The sequence below is a fragment of the Panthera leo genome, chromosome B3 (assembly GCF_018350215.1).
Source record: "Panthera leo isolate Ple1 chromosome B3, P.leo_Ple1_pat1.1, whole genome shotgun sequence".
In the NCBI taxonomy this organism is placed as follows: Eukaryota; Metazoa; Chordata; class Mammalia; order Carnivora; family Felidae; genus Panthera; species Panthera leo.
This window is the reverse complement of record NC_056684.1, coordinates 4333477-4357570: the sequence shown is the minus strand read 5'-3', so window position 1 is coordinate 4357570 and position 24094 is coordinate 4333477. Positions and strand designations below refer to the sequence as shown.

Below are 24094 nucleotides of genomic sequence, written 5' to 3'. Positions count from 1 at the left end.
CTCTAGCCAGGCAGGGGACCACAGCTACGGAAGCGGACAGATCTGGGTCCCCATCCAAGTTCTTCTTCGCCTTCCCGGGCTGTACAATGGGCATAATAAATCTCGAGACATAGGACTGAGGGGCAGGGGACAAGGTAGGCGCTTACTGGGACCTGTTCTACCAGATTCAGCCTGAGATCAGCACCTATCGCGTCTACTTTCACGGACCCTCTTCCTTCGAGGCCCTTCTACCTGCTCCACGCACTGAACATCTTAGCACCGGCTCACTGACTCCTCCGCTGCCTTCCTTGCCCGCTCCTGTCACCATCCTGAGAGCCTTCTCCGTGCTCAGGATGGTGTCCCAGGAGGCCAGGATCACCGTTCCTTGAGTTCTAACCCCACTTCACCTCTGCAAGTCCTCTGACCGTGGCTTTTGGCTTTCTAAGTCATTACCTTTCACCCCTGTTCCTGTGTGACCCCCTCTGAAACCTATGACGACTCCGCTCCCTTCCTCCTCTCCTGTTCTCCCGGTTCGTCAGCCTGCTTCTGACTTCCTTTCCCTTCCAGGGACTCCGGCGCAGGGGCCCCCGCACCAACCTTTTTTAGTGGCTCCGCCTGTCCTGGATAGTGTGTCACCTGGGCCACTGCCCCTGGCTGACTTCGGCCACAGACTCGTCTCCTCCAGAGAGTCTGGGCAGTTCCGAGACTTAGCTGAGTGTTCTGTTCCACTCGAAAGTCGCGTTTCTCCTCTGTTCGCACTTGGGGTTACTTCCGAGAGACTAGAAGTCCATCTAGTGAGCCAGAGCAGGGACAGAGTAATACGAGAGCAAATACCATACAGCTGGCGGGACCAAACGGTAGTCACACGGCTGAAGAGAGGAGCCAGCACGAAGCCCTTGGGACACGGGGCAAGGAGACCTGTCGAGGCAGCCTTGGTGGTGTCCACTCTGGCATCTGTCCAGGGGAGGAGGCAGCCCAAGCTCTGGGCGGGCACGCGCCCATCTTGATGGCATGTCTGTCCTCACCGAGACGAGACCATCAGGCCTTTTTCGACTACTGTGATTACTCGTGGAAATCACGTGATCGACGCCTTCGGAGAGCATGAGGAGACTGGCTTGTCTCTGACCGTGCTCTCTGCCCCGGTCCTCCCTCTTCCGACCGGGGCCCATTATACCAGGGGTTCAGAATCCATAGCAGACCAGACGGCATGTAGCACCTCGAACAGACAGAGCCCAGGACTAACGTTCCACCTTCAGTTCTTATCCTGGCTCAGCTGGATAGCCGCGGACAAATCTCTTCGCCTCTCTGGGTCCCGGTGCCCTCGTCTATAAAGTAACACTGCTTTTCGTGCCTACCACAGATCTTTTCATGAGTGCACATCAAAAGAGAGTAACTGTTGCGGAAGTATCGCTCTATCTGGCACCATCTTGGTGCACTGATGGCTAATTCCCAAGATGATACCTGCCGTGGGACTGGGGTAGGGGCTGGGTTGTACGAAGCAGGGAGCCTGGTGCCCCACAAGACTCCTTTTCGTGAAAGGGCAGAGAAACCGTTCTGTTTAGAGTTCGCGTTCTTTTTCGGTAGGTGAGATCAAAGATACCACTCATGTCCCAAAAGGGGGAGCAGTAGAACTAGAACAAAGAAACAGCAACTGGGAGAAATACCTAGAATGGGGAGAAGAAAAGAGCCCAGAAAGGGAAGGGCACAAAGACTGACCTCCAGCGCTACCCTCTGCTCTCGGGTCCCGCTCGGACCTCACCGGACCTTGCTTTCCCTTTCTGTCAAGGGAGGGGCTGACCCCCACGCTCGGGGGTGTCCTCAGCACTGTTCTGTGAGGCCGTCACGGATAGGCCCGGGCATCCCGTGGGGCCCCCCCTGTGAGACACAGCTTGGCCCCGGGGAGCCCACTTGGATTGCTCTGAATCTCACTTGTGTTTTAGGAAACGAATAAAGATGAAGAAGCCATAAACACTATGCTCCGGACTCCAGAGAACCGGACTCTGATTAAACGGATGCTCATCAAGTGTGCGGACGTGTCCAATCCCTGCCGGCCGCTGGAGCAGTGCATCGAGTGGGCCGCACGCATATCAGAAGAATATTTTTCTCAGGTGAGATGCAGCCTCTTCACTTCCTTGAGAGAGAGAGAAACACAGACCATTAGAGATCGGGGGATTAAAACTAGGACGTAGAGTTCTAGGTGAAATTCTGTCCTTGAAGAACACTTCTTGTATTATAGGCTCACTGCTAAGGGATTTGATTAGTTTTCCCTCAGCTGAAAATGTATTGGCTGCCTTTCTTGCAGAATATGTCCACTGGATGTAGATTCCGGTGTTAACAGTTTTCTCCTAACAGCATTTTACACCGTTGTCTGCCCCTCGTGTTCTCTCTGCGTAGGAAAAATCCTCGTGGGGCAGGAAAAAGAAGTTAGAAAATACAATGGCTAAAGGTTTAGCAAGTTTACTGAAAGCATGTACACATAGATTCAAGAAACACAAACCTTAATCCAAGCCCACAGTCAAGAGGCTCCAAGCCTTTGAAGTAGCCAGAGAAAAATGGCCCATTTCGTGTAAGAGACCAGTGATGCTCACTCCTTCTGACTCCGTGTCGGAAACTATGAAGGTGAGAGAAGAGGGATTTCTGGGGAAGACGGGGGAGTAGGAGGACCCTGGGCCCACCTCGTCCCACACCCACAGCAGGGTCAAGGACCCAGAAAATGACCCGAGCACTGGCAGAAGAGACTCTCCACAGCTGAACGTAGAGAAGGGGCCCCATCCAAGGGGACAGGAAGGGCAGAGACACTGTGAGGAGCCACGCTGGCCCGCACGAGGGAGGGACACCGCGGGCACGGAGAGCGGGAGACCCACGGCGAGAAGACGAGTCCCCCTGACATCTGGCTTTGAAACCAGAGGTTTCACTTCTCAAGTCCTGGCTCTGAGACGGGCAGACCGCCATCAGAAACTGAACCCCTGACCTGACAGAAACAGTGAAAGAAACAGCCCCACTGAGGTCCAGCATAGACACAGCAGTTTGAAGAGTGCCTGGGGTTTGTTTACTAGTCTCAGAACCCGTGCTGGAAGGGCAGGGGTCTTTGGAAAACTCCGAAAACAAAAGAGCTGGTGGGCACCGTTTTCTTGCCCTGCCCCTCAGCCTAGATACACCAGACGCCGGTGAGAACCAGCTCGGTGGGAACACTCTCCACCCCCCAACCCCGCGTGCTGCAGACGCGCCCCCTCCAGCCCAGCCTCACTGGTCTTCCAGAGTGGCTCCAGGTCCCCTCCTACAGCAGACCAGGCACGAACCTTGCTGACACCGTGCACCTGGCCTCTGTGTTCTGCACACCTGCCCCCGCCCACAACAACTCGCCTTCAGCGGGAGCCCATCGAGAGCGGCACCGTGAACGTGGCAGTGTGCAAGCAGCCTGGACGGGGGGCAGCACCGCCTCCAAGTGACTCCCTCAAAGGGACTCCTGCCCCAGGGGGAGGAGAAGAAAACCACACATGCCTGTTCAACCGTGGCCCCAGCAGTGGTCTGACCCAACTCGAGTCCGAGGCAACTCCAGACAGGCCCACCAACAACACGGGGACCGGACCCTGCCCACAACAGGCAGAGAGCCATTGCAGATGACTGGACTGGTGGCAAATGCGGCATAGCCACACACACAGGAGACACCCTCCGGCGCCAGGTCCCGGGGAACAGGGGACACGGCACCACAGGACCTCGTCTTCATGAGGCCACTCCTTTCGAGAGCAGGAGGCGTAGCTGAATCTCCAAACACAGAGAGCTAGACAACACAAGACAGGAGCGTGTCCCAAATGAAAGAACAGGACAAAATCGCAGCAAGAGATGTCACGCACATACTCTGCCTGATAGAGAATTCAAAGTAGCGGTAAGAGAGACGCTCACTGGACTGAAGAGTGGAGGACCTCGGGGAGACCCTCAACAAAGAAACAGAAAACAACCAATCGGAGGTAACTCAATCACCAAAATTAAAAATACACTAGATGGAGTAAACAGAGGAAGCAGAAGAACAGATCAGCCACCTTGGAGGACAGAGGAATGGAAAGCAATCAAGCCAAACAAGAGAAAGAAAAAAAAAAAAGACTCATAAAAATGAGAATAGATTAAGGGAACTCAGCAACACCAGCAAACGTAGTAACATTTGCATTATAGGGACCCCAGGAGGAGGAGAGAGAGAGAAAGGGGGGCAGAAAATTTATCTGAAGAAATAGCCGGAGACTTCTCAAATCTGGCGAAGGAAACAAAAACCCAAATCCACGAGGCTCAGAAAGCCTGCAGCAGAATCAACCCAAGGAGGCCCACAACCAAGACACGTAGTAATTAAAATGTCAAAAAGTAGTGATAAGACCATTTTTAAAGCAGCACAAGGAAACAGTTACATACAGGGGAAAAACCCCTGAAGGCTACCAGCTGATTTTTCAGCAGAAACGTTGCAAACCAGAAGAGGGTGGCATGATATATTCACAGTAGTGAAAGGGAAAAAAAAAAAACCCTGCACCCTAGAATACGCTATCCAGCAAATCAATCATTCAGAATAGGAGAGATAAGGACTTAGACACACAAAGGAATTCATCACCACTAAAGCAGCCTTACAAGGAATGTTAAAGGGGACTCTGAGTGGAAAGGAAGGACCATAAAGCAAGAGTAAGCTCTGTAGGAAGCACAAAAGCAGTATGTTAAGTATATCTATAAAGATTGGTCGATGGATTCACAAAATAAAAGGGTGTGAGGTATGACACCATATACCTAAGATGTGGGGGGGAGAGGAATAAAAATTTAGTGCTTTTTGAATGGGTTCAAAGTGAAGCAACCATCAACTTAATATAGACGGCTGTACGCATAAGGTATTATATGTAACCTCATGGTAACCACAAATCAAAAACTGGTAATAGATATGCAAAAAAATAAAGAGAAAGGCATCCAAGTATATCAGTAAAGAAAGCCAGCAAACCATAAGTGAGCAAGCGAAGAAAGAAACAGAGAAAACCACAATAACAACCATAAAATAAGTAACAAAATGGCAATAAGTACACACCTACCAATAATTACTTTGAATGTAAATGGACTAAATGTTCCAATCAAAAGACATGGGATGAAAAGTCAAGGCCCATCTATATGCTGTCTACAAGAGACTCACATATCATGCAAATGGAAGTGAAAAGAAAACCAGGGTAGCAATACTTAGACAAAATAGGCTTTAAAATAAAGATTGTACGCGTGCCCGGAGGGCTCAGTCAGTTAAGCAACCAACTTGGGCTCAGATCATGATCTTAAAGTTTGTGGGTTCAAGCCCCACATCAGACACTGCACTGATAACACAGAGCCCACTTCGGATCCTCTGTCTCCCTCTCTCTCTTCCCCTCCCTATCAAAAATAAACATTAAAAAAATTAAAGATCATAACAAGAAACAAAGAAGGACACTACATAGTCCAAAGGGGAACAATCCAACAAGAAAATAAAACAATTGTAAATATTTATGCATCCAACATGGGAGCACATAAAGCAGCTGATAACAAACATAAAGGAAGAAATCAACAGTGACACCGTAATAGTAGGGGACTTTAACTGGAACTTACATCAGTAGACAGACATCAACAAGGAAACCATGGCTGATTGACACATTTGACCAGATGGTCCTAACAGACTTACTCAGAACATTCCATCCTAAAACAATACACATTCTTTTCAAGTGCATATGCAACATTCTCCAGAATAGATCACATATTGGGCCACAAAACTAGTCTCCACAAACTCAAAAAGATCAAAGCCATTCTGACCACAATGCTATGACACTAGAAATCAACCACAGGAGAAAATCTGGAAAGAGCACAAATACATGGCAGTTAAATATACTACTAAACAGTGAATGGGTCAACCAAAAAAATGAAAGAGGAAATCAAAACACACATGGAAACAAATGAAAAACACAGTGGTTCAAAGTCTTTAAGGTGCAGCAAAAACTGTTCAAAGAGGGAAGTTTATAGCAATACAGGCCTACCTCAAGAAACAAAAATTTCAAACAACCTAACCTTACACATAAAGGAGCTAGAGAAGGAACAGCAAACAAAGCCCCAAGACAGTAGAAGGAAGGAAATAATAGATTGGAGCAGAAATAAATGAAATAGAAACTAAAAAGCAATAGAACTGATCAATGAAACCAGGAGTTACTGATTTGATAAGATCAACAAAATTGATATACCTTTAGCCAAATGCCTCAAAAAGAAAAAATGTTTTTTTTCAAATAAAATCAGAAATGAAAGAGGAGATGGGGCGGGGCGGGGGGGGGGGGCTGGTGGGTCAGTCGGTTAGGTATCCAACTTCAGCTCACCTGTGGTCTCACAGTTTGTGGGTTTGAGCCCCATGTTGGGCCCTGTGCTAACAGCTCAGAACCTGGAGCCTCCTTCAGATTCTGTGTGTCTCCCTCTCTCTGCCCCCCACCTTGCGCTCTGTCTCTCTCAAAAATAAACATTAAAAAAATTATTTTTAATGAAAGAGGAGATAACCAACAACATAGAAATACAAAGCATTATAAGAGAATATTATGGAAAATTATATGCCAAAAAATTGGACAACTTAGAAGAAGTGGATAAATTCCTAGAAACATCACCTACCAAAACTGAACCAGAAGAAATAGAAAATTTGAACAGTGATTACCAGCATTAAAATTGAATCAGTAATCAAAAAATTCCAAACCAACAAAAGTCCAGGACCAGAGAGCTTCACAGGTGAATTCTACCAAATATTTCAAGAACGGTGAATACCTGTTCTTTTCATACTATTCCAAAAACAGAAGAGGAAAGAAAGCTTCCAGATTGATTCTATGAGGCCAGCATTAATTACCCTGATACCAAAACTAGATAAAGATACAAAAAGATACAAAACTCCAAAAAGAACTACAGGCCAGTAGGTGTAAAAACCCTCAACAAAATATTAGCACACCAAATCCAACAATACATTAAAAAAATTATTTACCACAGTCAGGTGGGATTTATTCCTGGGTTGCGAGGGTGGTTCAACATTCGCAAATCAATCAATGCGATACATCATTATCAACAAAGGAAAGAAAAATCATGTTCATTTCAATAGATGGCAGAAAAAGCATTTGACAGACTACAGTATCCATTCATGATAAAAAACCCTCAACAGAGTATATCTAGAGGGAACATACCTCAACATAATAAAGGCCGTATATTAAAAAACCCCAGCTAACTTCATACTCCATGACAAAAAACAGAACTTTCCCCTACGATCAGGAACCAAGACAAGGATGTCCCCTTGCACCACTTTTATTCAATACAGTACTGGAAGTCCTAGCTGCAGCAGTCAGACAACAAAAAGAAATAAAATGCATCCAAATTGGTAAGAGAGAAGTAAAACTTTCACTGTTTGCAGATGACATGATACTTTTTATAGAAAACCCTTAAGACCACCAAAAAAACTACTAGAACTGGTAAATGAATTCAGTAAGGTTACAGGATACAAAATGAGTATACAGAAAGCCATTGCAGTTCTATACACTAAATGAGGTGGCAGAAAGAGAAATGAAGAAAACAATCCCATTCGTAATTGCATCTAAAAGAATTAAATCCCTAGGAATAAACCAGGGAAGTGACAAACCTGTATTCTGGAAAGTGTAGAACACTGATAAAAGAAGTTGAAGATGACAAAAACAGAAAGATACTCCATGCTCATGGATTGGAAAAATATTGTTAAACTGTCCACACCACCCAAAACAATCTACAGACTTAAATGCTGTTGGTATTTTGCTAAGGATTGCATCATCACATAACAAGAACAAATAAGCCTGAAATGTGTATGGAACTACAAAAGACCCTGGATAGCCAAAGCAATCTTGAAAAAGAACAAAACTGGAGGTATCACAGTCCCAGATATCAAGATATACTACAAAGCTGTGATAATTAAAACGGTAGGGTACTAGGATGAAAGTAGACATATAGATCAATAGAACACAATAGAGAACCCAGAAATAAACCCACGATTACATGATCAGTTAATCTATGACAAAGGAGGCAAAAGAATGAAACTGGACCACTTTCTTTCACTATACACAGAGACTTGTGAGACTTGAAACCATAGAAATCATAGAAGAGAGCACAGCCAGTAGTCTGATATCAGCCATTACATTTTTCGTGTTATGTCTCCTATGAAACAAAAGCAAAAATAAACTATTGGGACTACATCAAAATTTCTTCACAGAGCAAAGAAAACAATCAACAAAACTAAAAGGCAGCCTACTAAATGGGAGGAGATATTTGCAAATGACATCTGATAAAGGGTTAGTAACTAAAATATATAAAGAACTGATACAACTCAATACCCAAAAATCAAATAATGCAATTTAAAAATGAGAAGATGACATGAACAGACATTTCTCCACAAAGACGACATCCAGATGGCCAAGAGACACATGAAAAGAGGCTCAACAATCATCATCATCATCATCAGGGAAATGCAAATCACAACTACAATGAGATATCACTTCACACCTGTCAGAATGGCTAAAATCAAGAACACAAGCAGTGTTGACAAGGATGTGGAGAAAGAAGAACCATCTTGCACTGTGGGTGGGAATGCAAACTAGGGCAGCTACTGTGGAAAACAGTATGGATATTCTTCAAAAAATTATATAAATAGGGTTGCCTGGGTGGCTCAGTTGGTTGAGTGGCTGACTTCGGCTCAGGTCATGATCTCGCAGTCCGTGAGTTCGAGTCCCATGTCGGGCTGTGTGCTGACAGCTCAGAGCCTGGAGCCTGTTTCAGATTCTGTGTCTCCCTCTTTCTCACCCTCCCCCGTTCATGCTCTGTCTCTCTCTGTCTCAAAAATAAATAAACGTTAAAAAAATTAAAAAATTTGCTTAAAAAATTATATAAATAGAATTACCCTATGATCCAGGAATTGCACTACTTGGTATTTACCCAAAGAACAGGAAAATACTAACTTGTAAAGATATATGCACCCCGTGCTCACTGCACCATTATTTACAATAGCTAAAATACGGAAGCAACCCAAGTGTCCATTGATAGATGAATGGCTAAAGAAGAAGTGGTGTGTGTGTACACACACACACACACACACACACACTGGAATATTATTCAGCCTTAAAAAAGAATAAAATCTTGCCATTTGCAACAACATGGACAGACCCTAAAGGCATTATGCTGAGTGAAAATCAATCAGACAGAAAGACAAGTATTGTATGATCTCACTTATTAGAATCTTTTTTAAAAAAAAAAGACAAAGAGCTCATAGATACAGACAACAGATTACTAGTTGCCAGGGTAGGCAACTAGTTATGGGGCAACTAGTAATGGATGCCTAGATGCCTAAACTAGAAATGGATGAAAGGAGTCAAAATGTACAAACTTCCAGTTACAAAATAAGTCATGGGGATTCAATGTACAGTATGGCATCTGTAGTTAATACTGTATTGTGTAGAAGAGAGTAGCTCCTAAAAGTTCTCGTCACAAGAAAAAGAAATTCTGTAACTATGTGTGGTGGAGGATGTTGACTTATTGTGGTGAGCATTTTGTAGTATATACCAGCTTGGAATCATGTTATATGTCAATTATACTTCAATTAAAAAAAAGAAACACTTTTTAAGATGGCAAATATAGAAGTTTTTTTTTTCTTCTCTTAATGTCTCTAAATACACAGGACTATTTCCAGCAAAAGTGAAAACATTGCATTGTAGAGTACGTGTGACAGCTGTAACATAAAGGATGGGAAAAGTAAAAGTGCACGGATGCAAGGTTTCTAAATCCTACACGACTGCTAGTTACAAGGATAGTTCGGGGCCGCCTGGGGGGCTCAGTCGGTTGAACATCTGACTCTTGATTTCGGCTCAGGGCATGATCCCAGAGTCGTGGGATCGAGCCCTGTGTTGGGCTCTGCACTAAACGTGGAGTCTGCTTAAGATATTCTCTCTCTCTCTCTGCCCCCTTCCCCCATTCGCATACCCTCTTTCTCGAAAAAACTTAAAAATATCTATTAGCCGAGTAGACTAAAAACTGAAGGATATATATGGTAATCTGTAGGGCAATCTGTGTTGCTTAGTAGTTAGTAGATATAATGGAACTCTAAAATGTATTAAAACATACAAAAGTGGCAGGAAAAGAGAAACAGGAATGGGGGGGGAGGGGGTAAAATGGTAGCCCTAATGCTAATCACATCAGTACTTATATCAAAAGTTAGTAGACTAAACACAGAGAGTTCATCAAAATGGGTTGGTTTTTTTTTTTTTTTTTTTTTTTTTAACGTTTATTTATTTTTGAGGCAGAGAGAGACAGAGCATGAACGGGGGAGGGTCAGAGAGAGGGAGACACAGAATGTGAAACAGGCTCCAGGCTCTGAGCTGTCAGCACAGAGCCCGATGCAGGGCTCGAACTCACGGACCGCGAGATCGTGACCTGGGCCGAAGTCAGCCACTTAACCAACTGAGCCACCCAGGCGCCCCAAAAATGGGTTTTTTTTTAAAGCCAACTGAGTACATGTACTCTACCAAAGACACACTTAAAATATAAAGGATACATGCAAAGACAGAAATGAATGGAAAAAGATATATCATGCAAATTTTCAATATAAAAAGACTGGAATGGCTGTGTTAATCTCAGACAAAATAGACATCAGGATGAAAATATTACCAGAGATAAACTGGACACTTCATATCGATTAAAGGGTCAGCTCTATAGGAAAGCATGATAATCGTTAAGTGTGCATAATAACAGAACTTCAAATAAATGAAGCAGAACTGACAGAGAAGCAGACAACTCTATAATCATAGTTGGAGATTTGAACACCCTCTTTCAGCAATTGATAGCACATCCAGATTAAAACACCAGTAAAAACAGATAATCCACACACTATCAATCACCTTACCTTAGTTAAATATTCATAAAACCCTACACCCTAAGTGGGCAGAATATGCATTAAGTATGCACGATATGTTCACCGGCATACATCATACGTTGGGGCCACAGAAATAATTCAGTACATTTAAAAGAATTGAAATCATACAGAATATATCCCCTGGCCACATAGGAATTAAATCAGAAATCAGTAACATATCTAGGTAGATGCCAAATATTTGGAAATTGTACAACACACTTCTGAATAGTCCGTGCATCAGATAACAAGGGAAATTTGAAAATATTTACAATTAAATGATAATTGGGGTGCCTTGGTGGCTCAGTTGGTTAAGCGTCCGACTTCGGCTCAGGTCATGATCTCGAGGTTCGTGGGTTTGAGCCCCACGTCGGGGTCTGTGCTGACAGCTCAGATCCTGGAGCCTGCTTCGGATAATGTGTCTCCCTCTTTCTCTCTCTGCCTCTCCCCCCGCTCACATTCATTCTCTCTCTCTCTCTCTCTCTCTCAAACATTAAAAAGAAATGATAATGAAAATCGATCAAAATTGTGGGATGCAACTAAAACAATGATTAAAGGGATGGTTACAATCTTAATTTATTATTATAGAAAAGGCCCTAAGAAAATCCCATTTACAGCTGCACCAAAAACAATAAAATATCTAGGAATAAACTTAACCAAAGAGGCAAAAGACCTGTACTCCAAAAACAATAAAACACTTGTGGAACATATTGAAGACAACACAAAGAAATGGAAAGACACTCCATGCTTATGGGTTGGAAGGACAAATATTTGTTACATGCCGATACTACCCAAAGCAATCTACAGATTTAGTGCAATCCCTATCAAAATATCAACAGCATTTTTCACAGAACTAGAACACAGTCCTAAAATTTGTATGGAGCCACAAAACTCTCCTAGTAGCCAAAGAAACCTTGAACAAGAAGAGCGAAGCTGGAGGCATCACAATTTTGGACTTCAAGTTATATTACAAGTCTGTAGTAATCAAAACAGTATGGCACTGGCATAAAAATAGACACGTAGATCAATGGAACAAAACAGAAAACCCAGAAATAAACCCACAATTATGTGGTCTATTAATCTCCAAAGCAGAAAAGAATATCCAATGGGAAAAAAAATGTTCAACAAATGGTGTTGGAAAAACTGGACAGCCCATGTAAAAGAATGAAACTGGACCACTTTCTTTCACTATACACACACAAAAAAAACTCAAAGTGGATTAAAGACTTAAATGTGAGACCTGAAATCCTAAAAATCCTTGAAGAGAGCACAGGCAGTAATCTCTGACATTGATCATAGCCACATTTTTCTAAAGATGCCTCATAAGGCAAGGGAAATAAAAGTAAAAATAAACTATTGTGACTGTAGCAACATTAAAAGTTTCTGTACAGCAAAGGAAACAACAAAACTGAAAGGCACCCTACTGAGTGGGAGGAGATATCTGCAAATGATATATCCAATGAAAGGTTAGTATCCAAAATATATAGAGAACTGATACAACTCAATAACCAAAAAATCGAATAATGCAATTAAAAAAGGGCAGAAGACATGAACAGGCATTTCTCCCAAGACATACAGACGGCCAGCTGACCCATAAGAAGAGGCTCAACGTCACTCATCATCAGGGAAATGCAAATCACAACTACAATGAGATACCACCTCACACCTGTCAGAACAGCTGGAATCAAAAACACAAGAACCAACAAGTCTTGGTGAGGATGTGGAAAAAAAAAGGATTCTCTTGCACTGTTGGTAGGAATGCAAACTGGTGTGGCCACTGTGGAAAACAGAATAAAGTTTCCTTAAAAAACTACCCACAAAATACAAAAAATACTCATTTAGAGGGACATATGCACCCCTATGTGTATTGCAGCATTATTTACAATAGCCAAATTACAGAAGCAGCCCCCATGTCCCATTGATTGGTGAGGATAAAGATGAGGTCAGACACACACACACACAATATTATTCAGACATAAAAAAAGAAATCTGGGGCGCCTGGGTGGCGCAGTCGGTTAAGCGTCCGACTTCAGCCAGGTCACGATCTCGCGGTCCGTGAGTTCGAGCCCCGCGTCAGGCTCTGGGCTGATGGCTCGGAGCCTGGAGCCTGTTTCCGATTCTGTGTCTCCCTCTCTCTCTGCCCCTCCCCCGTTCATGCTCTGTCTCTCTCTGTCCCAAAAATAAAAAAAATAAAAAAAAAAAAAAAACGTTGAAAAAAAAAAAGAAATCTTGCCACTTGTGACAACATGGGTAGAGCTAGATGGTATAATGCTAAGTGAAATCAGTCAGAGAAAGATACCTTATGATCTCGTTCATATGTGGATTTTAAGGAACAAAACAAGCAAAGGTAAAAGGCCAAGAAATAGACTCTTAACTACAGAGAACAAACTGATGGCTACCAGAGAAGGGGAAAGAGGGGCTGGGGATGAAAGAGTACACATATGATGAAAAAACATGAAATGAAAAGAAAAGGCCCTAAAGTTAATGACTTGGATTTCACTTAAAAAAGACTGGGGCACCTGGGTGGCTCAGTTGGTTAAGCATCTGACTTTGGCTCAGGTCATGATCTCACATTTTGTAAGTTCGAGCCCCATGTCGGGCTTTGTGCTGACAGCTCAGAGCCTGGAGTCTGCTTTGGATTCTGTGTTTCCTCTCCATCTGCCCCTCCCCGGCTCTCACGCACTCTCTCTCTCAAAAATAAAAACATTAAAAAAAAACTAAAAAAGACAAAAAAGAAAGTTATAAATGTAAGAGCAAAAAATGAGGAAATGGAGAAAACAGAAAAAATTAACAGAGCCAAAATTGATTCTTTGAGAAAATTAACACAATTTGCCACTACCTAGCTAGAATAATCAAGGAGAAAAAGAGAACACACAGATTGCCAATATCAGGAATGAAAGAGGTATTGTCATAATAAATCTTACAGATATTAAAAGGATAATTTTTTTAATTGGGAACTTTATACCAACAAATTTGACAACTTAAATGAGATGGAAAAATTCCCTTTAAACTATAGTTTACCCAAACTGACAAGATAGAGGAATAACCTGAGAAGGCCTGTGTTAAATTCTTTATCAAAATTTACAGGGCATCTGGGTGGCTCAGTCGGTTAAGTGTCCAACTTCAGCTCAGGTCATGATCTTGCGGTTTGTGAGTTCGAGCCCTGCCTTGGGCTGTGTGCTGATAGCTGGGAGCCTGGAGCCTGCTTTGGGTTCTGTGTCTCCCTCTCTCTCTGCCCCTTCCCCACTCACACTTTGTCTCTCTCTGTCTCTGAAAAATGAATAAACCTTAAAAAATTTAAAAAAAAATTACTATTAAAGATTTTCCCACAAAGAAAATTCCAGGCACAAAAGGTCTCATTGAGGAATTGTGTCAAACATTTAGGGAAGAAATAATGCCAGTCTTACCAAATTATATTAGAATATAGAGAATGTGGGAATACTTTGCAACTCATTTGATGAAGCCATTATTCTGCTACCTAAACCTGACAAGGACAATACCAGGAGACAACCACAGTCCCTTGTATCCTATATCATGAACGCAGATGCAGAGATACTTAATTGAGCGATATATAAAAAGGATTCTATCTCATCATAAATTAGAGCTTTTCCCCAAGAATTCAAGGTCGACTTAGTATCAGAAAAATCAATAATCACATGCTAATTAAAGGAGGGGAAAAAAAACATGTTAATAGATGCAGAAGAAGCATTTGACAAAATTCAACATTGATTCATCAAAAAGAGACTTAGCAAACCAGGAATAGAAGGGAACTTAACCTTAAAAAGGGCAGCTACAAACACTTAACAGCTGACATTATACTTAAGGTGAAACACTGAATACCTTCTCAAGGTTGGAAACCAGGGAAGGGAACCACTTCTGTTGAACACCGTATCGGCTGCCCTAGTCAGTGCAGTAAAGCAAGAGGAGAAAGGTACGAAGAATAGAAAGAAATTTTTTCCTATTTGCAGAAATGACATGATTTTTTTTATATTGAGAGCTCTAAGGAGTGTACAAAACAATACCATTAATAAGGATTTGATTTAGCAACATCATAAGACAAGCTCATTATATAGTTGTATTTTATTTTATTTTTTTAAATGTTTATTTATTTTTGAGACAGAGACAGAGCATGAACGGGGGAGGGTCAGAGAGAGAGGGAGACACAGAATCCGAAACAGGCTCCAGGCTCTGAGCTGTCAGCACAGAGCCCGACGCGGGGCTCGAACCCACGGGCCGTGAGATCATGACCTGAGCCGAAGTCGGACGCTTAACCGACCGAGCCACCCAGGCGCCCCATATATAGTTGTATTTTATAGAGTAGTCCAGAACACTGGGACAATGAAACTAAATACCAAACCCCATTTACATGGTAATAAAAAAATCTCGGAATAAATTTAACAAAAGAACTCCAGTCCTTTACACTGAAAACCACAAAATATCACTGAGAATTTAAGAAGAACACCTGCGAAAATGTAGAGATATACTAAGTCTACAGATTGGAAGGCTCAGTGTGGTTAAGGTACAGTTTCCTCCAAATTGATGTGTATACATCAATACAATTCCAATAAAAATGCCAGCAGGGTTGTTTTGTTGTTTGGGGAAAGTTTTGTTGTTTGCAGAAACTGACAAACGGATTCTAAAATTTATATGGAAACGTGAAGGACCTTGAATAAGCAAAGCAAACTTGAAAACATTGGAAAATTAACACCGTTTGGCTTTAGAGCTTAAAGTAAGCCAGTGTGGCACTGGCATAAAGATACCAGATACATGATGGAACAGAATAGAGGTCCCAGAAATAGACCACATCTATATAAACAGTGGGGAGAGGAAAAATTTTTTCAGCAGGTGGTGTTGGAATACTTAGATATCTCTTCCAACAAAAATGAACCACAACTTCTACCTCATACCAGAGAAATACCGTTTCACAGTGGATCACAGACCTAAATACAAAACCTTAAACCATAAAGCTTTTAAAGAAAAACATAAGAGAACAGTCTTGGTTGTTTAGAATTGCACAGAAATTTATTACGTATAGAAAACCACCACCACAGAAAGAAAAGTTGAGAAATGAGAATCAAAATTCAGGAATTCTGCTCATCTAAACACAGCTATGAAAATAAATAGGCACGCCTTGCTGGAAGAAAATACCCACAAATCCTATCTGACAAACGACTATATTCAGAAACTATAGCTCCGTAATAAAAAGACCAGCCGCCTAATTTAAAACGGCCAAATATTTTAACAGACGCTTCGCAAAAAGAGATACATGTGTTTACCTTTACTGGAGATATTTTTACATCTTCATAGGACTTGGGGTTACCCTCTGGCTTCTTTTCCCATCAACCTGACAGGCTCCCTGTAGCATTTCCCATAAGCCACATCAGTGCTCCTGAGCACTGGCACCTTGGGTACCTGGGGGTGTGTGCGGCTCTCCCTCACTTTTGAAGAGCAGTTTTGTTTTGCTAGTTACAGAATTCCCCGTTGACAGGTTCTTTGAGCTCGTTATGTGAACATTCCACCGCCTCCAGCCTCCAGTGTTGCTCCTGAGAAATCAGCTCATCATCTTACAGAGAATTTCCTACAATGAGTCACTTTTCTCTTCCTGCTTTTAAAATTCTTCAGTTTTGGCTTTTGACAGTTGGGTTATAATGTGTCACAATATGGTTCCTTTGGGATTTATCCTATTTGGAGTTAAGTTTCTCGATTTGGGAGATGTATGTTTTCAAGTGATAGCAGTTTATGGCTGTTGTTGTTTTTCCAATAATGTCTGCTCCTTTCTTGCTCTCCTGGACTCTGATAATGTATATTATTCGTCCATTTAATATCATCCCATAAGTCCCTTAGGCTCTTGTCACTTTTCTTCACATCTTTTTTCTTTCTCCTCCTCAGTCTCAATAATTTCATATGTCCCGTCTTCAGGTTTGTTTCTTCTGCTGGCTCACATCTGCTGTTGAATCTCTCTAATGAGTTTTTTAAACTTTTTTTTTTCCAGTTCCAGAATTTCTGTTTGGGTATTTTTTGTAATCTCTGTCTCTTTGTGGATATTCTTATTTTGTTCCTATATCATTTTCCTCATTTCCTGCAGCCCTTTGACCATGTTTTCCTGTTGCTCTTCGTGCATATTTAAGATGGGAGTTTCAAAATCTTGGTTCAGTAAGTTCAGTGCCTTCAGGGATAGCTTCTGCTAGCTTCTTTTCTTCTTTTGAATAGGCTGATTTTCTCCCTTTTCTTTGGCCTTGTGTTGAAAATTGGGCATTTGTTGGCGGCCGGGGCACCTCTCCAAGTCTTGGCGGTTTGCTTCCTGCCGGGAAAGTCCTTTACTGATTAGCCGGCCACTCTCCCGGCCCTGGGATCAGCCCCACCTGCGGGCTCAAGTTCCCCTCAGGTCGTTTCTGACCGGGTCTTGTCTGGGCCTGTGTGGGGCCCTCTCCCTTCCACAGTATATGCAGCTGCTTTGGAACGTCGCAGTTGCCCAGAATCTTCTCCCAGCTTCTCCTTGGTGCCTCACGTGGTATCCCGAAGGTCTCCGCCCATGATCTCTTGCCCCAGGCATGTGTGTCTGTCACCCCCTGCAGTTTCCCCCTCCGCCAACCCCCCCCCCCCCCCCCCCCCCACTGGCCATTGCTTTAGCACGAGAGCTGAGTTAGGTGAAACAGAGGCTGGTCCTTTGGGCAGCTGCCGGGTAGGTTACAATCATGCAAACAGGATCAGCTCTACTCCCTCCAGTTTAAGGGGAGCAGCTGGGAACTGGGCAGGGGACAGGGTGGGGCAAGGGTGAGTAAAAACACCATGGCATTTGCTACCATTTTGAATGTGGCTTTTCTTGACTGGGCTTTCACTTGGTTGCTGTAGACCTTTGACTGGTTTCCAGAGTTCCTGTTAGGTTATTTTAGCCAGTGTGATGATGGTTGATGCTTCCATGGGGGCTGGGCGGGGGGGGGGGGGGTGGGGAGGATGAGGGCTTGGAACATTTAAAGCCATTCAACTGCAGTTTCCTCCCGAATAGAGTGGGGTTAGGCGGAGCCTGTGCAAGACCGAGGGGTGGCTCCACCCCTCCCGGGGTGTCCGGGCCGCAGCTCCTTCAGCCACCGCCCCCTGCCACCCGGCCCTGCACATTTCATTCTGAGCTCCCCACCAAGCCTGTCCCCACGTCACTGACCTGCTGGGGGTCCCCTCCAGTCCTCCTGCCCCTCACGCGGCTGTCTGCCCTTAACTGGCTCCAGCAGTGACCTACGACCCTTTGAGTCCCCACTGGGCTCCAGGAAGCCCCCCTGCCTCACTGTACACATCCCCTCACCCTCCTCCAGGACTCTTCGGCAAAAAAGAGACTAAAAAAAAAAAAAGCTTCCTTGTATCTTTCAAGATAAACTTGCCTTTTTCCCCAGGATGTACATAAAAACTGTTCATCCCAGAGGGTTTTTCTTGTTTTTTTTAACCTCGAGGATCTCAAGGGTGTTCATAACCTTTTCAAATAAAATGATTGGCCTGAGGTGAGAAGCAGCCACCAGCCCCTTCTTTGTGATGGGGGGTGATTTCTTTCTCACCATTGCAGGCCTGGTGTGGGAGGACGGCTGCTGTGTGTCCACGTGGGGATCTGACAGGAGCTCCAGCAAGAGGCTCCAGGTGTTGGAAATGAGGGCTGGGAAGGGGTCCTGGGGCCCTCCTGGCACAGAGCCACCTTGCTCTGGGGACACCTGTTATCTGTGGCCGGGCCGGGTTCTGGCTGCCGCTCCCAGCGAGCTCCAGGGGGCTGCCTGGAGACGCCCCCCGCAGGGCTGCTCCGAAGTGGACCCACACAGCAGAGCGTCAAAATTGGGGCATTTTCTGCTTTACAGACGGATGAGGAGAAGCAGCAGGACTTGCCCGTGGTGATGCCGGTTTTTGACAGAAACACCTGCAGCATCCCCAAATCCCAGATCTCTTTCATTGACTACTTCATCACGGACATGTTTGATGCCTGGGACGGTAAGACCTCTTACAGCGCATTTCCCCCAGTAACGACATGGGGAGCCGGATGTTGAGTAGCAGTGCATCTGGTTCTAGAGCATGTTTGCGGGCTTAGACTTTCGAGGAGGACCGACGAGAAGAAATGAGGCCTCACCAAGGGCCCCTGAGGCCGGGGCGCCCTCTGCGCCCCGCTGGTTAACCGCCCCTCCCACAGGGGTGCGGGTGTCTGGTGGGCGGACTCCGCAGCTTCGCCCTCTCCGGCCGATTGTTCCCCACCGGCCCACAGGGGGGTGGGACAGGCGGGAGGGGATGGTTAAGTGAAGCGGAGCCGGAGGCTGGGGGGAGACAGAAGAGCCAGTCCTGGTCACGGCCACAGGTGGGGACTCGCTGTCTTCCTATCCCCCCCCTTTCAGTGCTCCTTATGCTCATTAGCACATCCGCTCCCTCCTGCGTCACCTCCCAGAGCTGGCGGTCCCCGTGTGGTCTCGGAGGGGCCGCTGGGCATTGAATAGGGACTTGGCCTCGGGAACCCGCAGCCCCTCCAGCCGCTTGTCCGGGGGCTTGCAAACACCTGCTGTCACCTGTCCCTCTAAATGCGCCCCGCTCAGCCCGCGTTTGTCACCAGGGGCGGGGAGGGGGTCACATCCCTGTCTTTCTCCCCAGCCTTTGTCGACCTGCCTGAGCTAATGCAGCATCTTGACAACAACTTCAAATACTGGAAAGGACTGGACGAGATGCAGCTGCGGAGCCTCCGGCCGCCCCCTGAATAGCGCGGCCCGCCGCCGGTTCGAAGCTCCGTCCCTCCGCGCGCCGGGGGTTCCCGCACGCACCCAGATCCCCGGTCCTTTCAGTATTAGGGCGAACAGGGCCCAAGGCTGCAGAGCCTGTGAACACGCGTGGGGACATCGCTGGCCTCCCGTAGCCACCGGCTGACGCCATCGCCACCAAGTGTCCATACCCGGCCCGCGACGGGGGGGCCTCTTCGGAAAGTCACAGGAGAACGGGTCGGCGCTGGCTTTCCTTACAGCGACCTTGGCGTGACCCTGCAGACGACATTGATGGATTCCTTGTTGCAAACAATTTCTCTCAACCGTGTCCAGCACTTAGGAACAGCCAACGGCAATCGGAGCTTTAGCAACTTTTTTCACATCATAGAAGGTGCAATCACTCACTTTGGAACACTACTGAAAGTGACTTCTCTTTTGAAACTGAGTAGCAAATGAAAAATACAAAGAAATTTTGAAGTTGATTCTTAAAGAAATTTTGAAGTTGATTAATATCAATTAAAAGTTTTATTTATTTTATTAGAAGTTCAATATTTTCTATGAATTTTAAAATACTTCAAAGCCAAAGCCAACTTTAAATGCCATGACCAAAATTACATGATTCATATTCATTAAATATGTATTACTTGGGTGTACAGACTTATTTTCATAATGCAAATTAAGAATATAAAATGACACATTTTTACTGCACTACAGAAATACTTGTGTATGTTAAACTCGTTTCTGATTGAAGCTAATTGAGAAAAGCTGTCTTTCGGGGGGGGAGGGGGGGGTCTGAGTCTAGAGCATGAGAGGAGAGAGACTCCTGTATAGAAACCAGAGTTCTGAAACTGCTCTAGCCATCTGATGAGCTTGGTACTCCCCAAAGTACACGAAATTAAGACCTAACACTTTTTTCCTAAAATCTTATTGAATTCCCAAAAGTCTGCCTTATTTTATAGTGTTTCTACAAGATATTCCCTATGCGAGAACAAAAATGGAATATTTAGTGAAATGACATTTTATAACTAGTCTGTTTTCATCTGAGGTGGGAATCTTCGATTCCAGAAATTTATAAAGGTTCTGTATCTTCCGTCTTGAGTAAGTGTAGTACCGTGAAAAATGACACATGATGACACATGATGTCAGAGTGCTTGTCACCTCATTTTAAAGTTGTATTTTTTTCCCAGATAAAAATGAAATTAAACTATTTGTTTTTAAGAAATCATGTGTCACCTTTTCTTTGGAGTTTTAGGATATTTAACACGATTTCATTTCTTCTCCCTCTAAATAAATAAGATACCTTTATATTCCAGAGAAGATTAATAGTTAAGTTTTTCAGGGTCACAGAAGAACAGATGATACGTTGAAAACTTCTCACCACTGATACCCATTCACAGCTGGGAGGGCTGGCCCCTCGGAAGGCCCTTTTTCAGGGCGCCTGGGTGGCTCAGTCCGTAGAGTGTCTGACTCTTGATTTCAGCTCGGGTCACAATTTCACAGTTGGTGACTCTGGCCCCTCGTCAGGCTCTGTGCTGACAGCAGGGAACCTGCTTGGGGTTCTCTGTCTCCCTCTGTCTCTCGCTCTCTGCCCCTCCCCTACTCAATGCATCCTTGTGCTCCTCTCTCAAAAGTAAGTACATTTCAAGTTAAAACATCAAAAATGTTTTTTAAAAAAGTCCCTTTTTCTAAGGGAACAAAAGCCCGTTTTCCCGTTTGAAGACGTTTGACCTAAGTTGGCAACCGTGGACCAAGGTGGAAGACAGCCCTCTCCTCTCCTCCAGGTGCCAGGGAAGAAAAGGAAGTTACCCAGGTGAGCAACTCAACCATCATGAGGTAGAGAGCAGAGCATGTAATATTTGGAACATGCACCACCCAGAACCAGGAACGCCAGGATGATATGAAAGGGACTTTAAGAGGAGTAGGCCTAACACGTTTGAAGAGAGAAAAGCAGCAACAGAAACCATAAGGTGTAAACCACGATAGGTTTAAAAATAAGTATATTTGAAAAAGAACCAAGTAGACATTCTAGATACGAAGAATATAGTCATTGGAACAAAACTTCACATGTTGAGCAGAAGGCCAGCCATAACTAAAGAGAGAACTAGTAAATTGAAAGCCTTGAAGCTACTCCACATGCAGCACAGAAGTTTAAAATGAAGGCAAAATTAAAATATGGAAGGTAGAATGAAATACTTCAAAATGTGTCAAGCATGAAACAAAACATGTCTAAATTAGGAGATCCTGAATAAACCGAGAGGCACTCAGGATTTAACAGACACACATCCTCAGATTTAAAGGGGACACTGAACCCCAAGGAGGATAAGCAAAACACATCCACACAACTCAATGTGGAGCTCCAAGAGAAAAACCTAACAGTTGTGAGAAAAGACCGATCACTTAACAAGGCAACTAGTGTTAGACTGCCGTCAGACTTCTCATCTGCCACAGCCAGAAGACAAAGCAATAACATCTTTAAAAGACGCAACTGTCAGCCTAGAATTACATACCTAACTAAACTATCACTCGGGAGTGAAGGTGAAATACGGACAATTTCAGACATGTGCACATTGTTCATTATAAACAGACCTCTCTGGAAAGAAATACTGAAAGATGTATGTCTATAAAAATGAGTCCAGAAAAAAGAGGTAGGTTTCAGAAAGCAATGGCAAAGAAATTGGTAAATATCTGGGCAAAACTAAGTATATTGAGTGGGGCAAAAATTATAGTGATGTATAATCAGATGGGACAGGTATACAATCGGATAAGTTAAATGTTGAGGACAAAAGAGATGTTTATTATAGACTTTCAATATGATTAGCTCAAAGTTAAGGGAAATTGTCAAAGGAATAAAAGAATACGGACTTTAAAAGCACTAAAGGAAAGCTAAGAAATAAAATGTGACTAATGTAACCCATAGGAGACAAATGGAGAAAGGAAGTATGATTTAGGCAAGGACAGAAGTACGATTATAAGCACACAGCATATACAAAATCAATTCTAGTTTAAAGATCCGTATGCAAAAGATCATCCTTTTGAGGAAGAGGAAAACTGTCTTAAAATAATACCAAACGCTTTAGAAAGCATACAAGAAATAATTTCTCTACAAGTTAAAAATTCTCTCTGACAAAATACACAAGTCATGCTAAAAACCATGCCATGGATAGAGATGACCTACAGAAGTAACAAATCTGTGTGTGTGTGTGTGTGTGTGTGTGTGTGTGTGTGTGTGTGAATAATATATATCCTATGTATCAAGAATGCTTAGCAGTCCATAGGCAAAAAGACAAGGTATTTTATACCCTTCGGTTTAACAAGTTTTTAGCATCTGACAACATCAAGTGTTGATGAGGAGATGAGAAAAAGCGAACTTTCAAACATCAGTGTAGGGAGTTAAGGACCACAATGGAAAGCAGTTTGGAAATAACCACTACAGCTTCTCAGTTCAGCAATTTCACTTGCAGATCGTAGGGAAATTTGGCAACGTGCACAAAAAGACCTATTTAAGGATCTTCACACTAGGATTCTGTCACAGTGAAAAAGCAGCACCAATCTAAATGTCCTTCGTAGAACGGATCAAGAAGTCGCCACCTCATACTCAGACTGTGGTCAACTGTGCCAGACCGTTTCTCCCGATGGTCTCTGCCTCCTGGTATCCATGACCTTGGGTTGGACCTACTAGTTTGCTTCTAACCAACGAAATATGGCAGAAATGATGGGGTGACACTTCTAAGATGTGGCTCCAAAAGACAGTTATGTTAGTTTCCTAAGGCTGCCCTAACACATTACCACAAACGGGTAGCTTAAAACAGCAAACATTTATTTCCTCGTAGTTGTGGGGGCCAGAAGTCTAAAATCGAGGTGTCGACGTGGTTCCTTTTGTCGGTTCTAAGGGGGGAGCCACCCCATACCTCTCTCCAAGCTCTTGGTAACCGCCGGCAATCCTTAGCATTCCTTGGCCCACGGATGCGTCGTTCCAATTGCTGCGTCCACCTTCACGGGGCCTCTGCGTGTCTCTGCGACGTCTCCTTTCCTCACGAGGACACCGGTCACTTAGATGAATCCAACGGATTCATCTCAGTCCTTCACTGATTCCATCGGCAAAGACCGTGTTTCCAAATAAGGGCCCACCCTGAGGCTCTAGGGGATCTGAATGTTGGCAGGCACTTCAACCCACCACAGGTGGCGCCATCCATCTCGCTCACACTGTCCCGTTCTTATTTTGCTTGCTCTGATGAAGCGAGCGGCTCGTCGGGAGCTGCCCTGCGGAGCAGGCCACGTGGCAAGGATGCGAGGGCACCCTCCGGCCCAAGCCATGATAGAACCGAGTCACGCTGCCTGCCGGCAACCACACGAGGGCGTTGGGTGCAGATCCCGCCGCTGTCAGGTCTTCAGGGGACGGCCCCAGCGGACACCTTGATCACGGGCTTATGAGAGACCCCGAGCCGGACAACGCAGCTAAGCCACACTTGGATTCCTACCC

General features: G+C 44.2%; 1 protein-coding gene across 4 annotated transcripts in view; it reads left to right on the top strand.

Moving 5' to 3' along the window:
• The window catches only part of PDE8A (phosphodiesterase 8A), a 156316-nt gene extending 135480 nt beyond the window's left edge, over nucleotides 1-20836 (top strand). For all 4 annotated transcript variants that reach the window (XM_042940910.1, XM_042940907.1, XM_042940906.1 and 1 more), the window contains 3 exons: nucleotides 1920-2087; nucleotides 18736-18865; nucleotides 19511-20836. In XM_042940910.1, the coding sequence (XP_042796844.1) occupies nucleotides 1920-2087; nucleotides 18736-18865; nucleotides 19511-19617 (405 nt within the window). In that variant the 3' untranslated portion in view covers nucleotides 19618-20836. The remainder of the gene's footprint in view (nucleotides 1-1919; nucleotides 2088-18735; nucleotides 18866-19510) is intronic.
• The last annotated feature ends 3258 nt before the right edge of the window (nucleotides 20837-24094 follow it).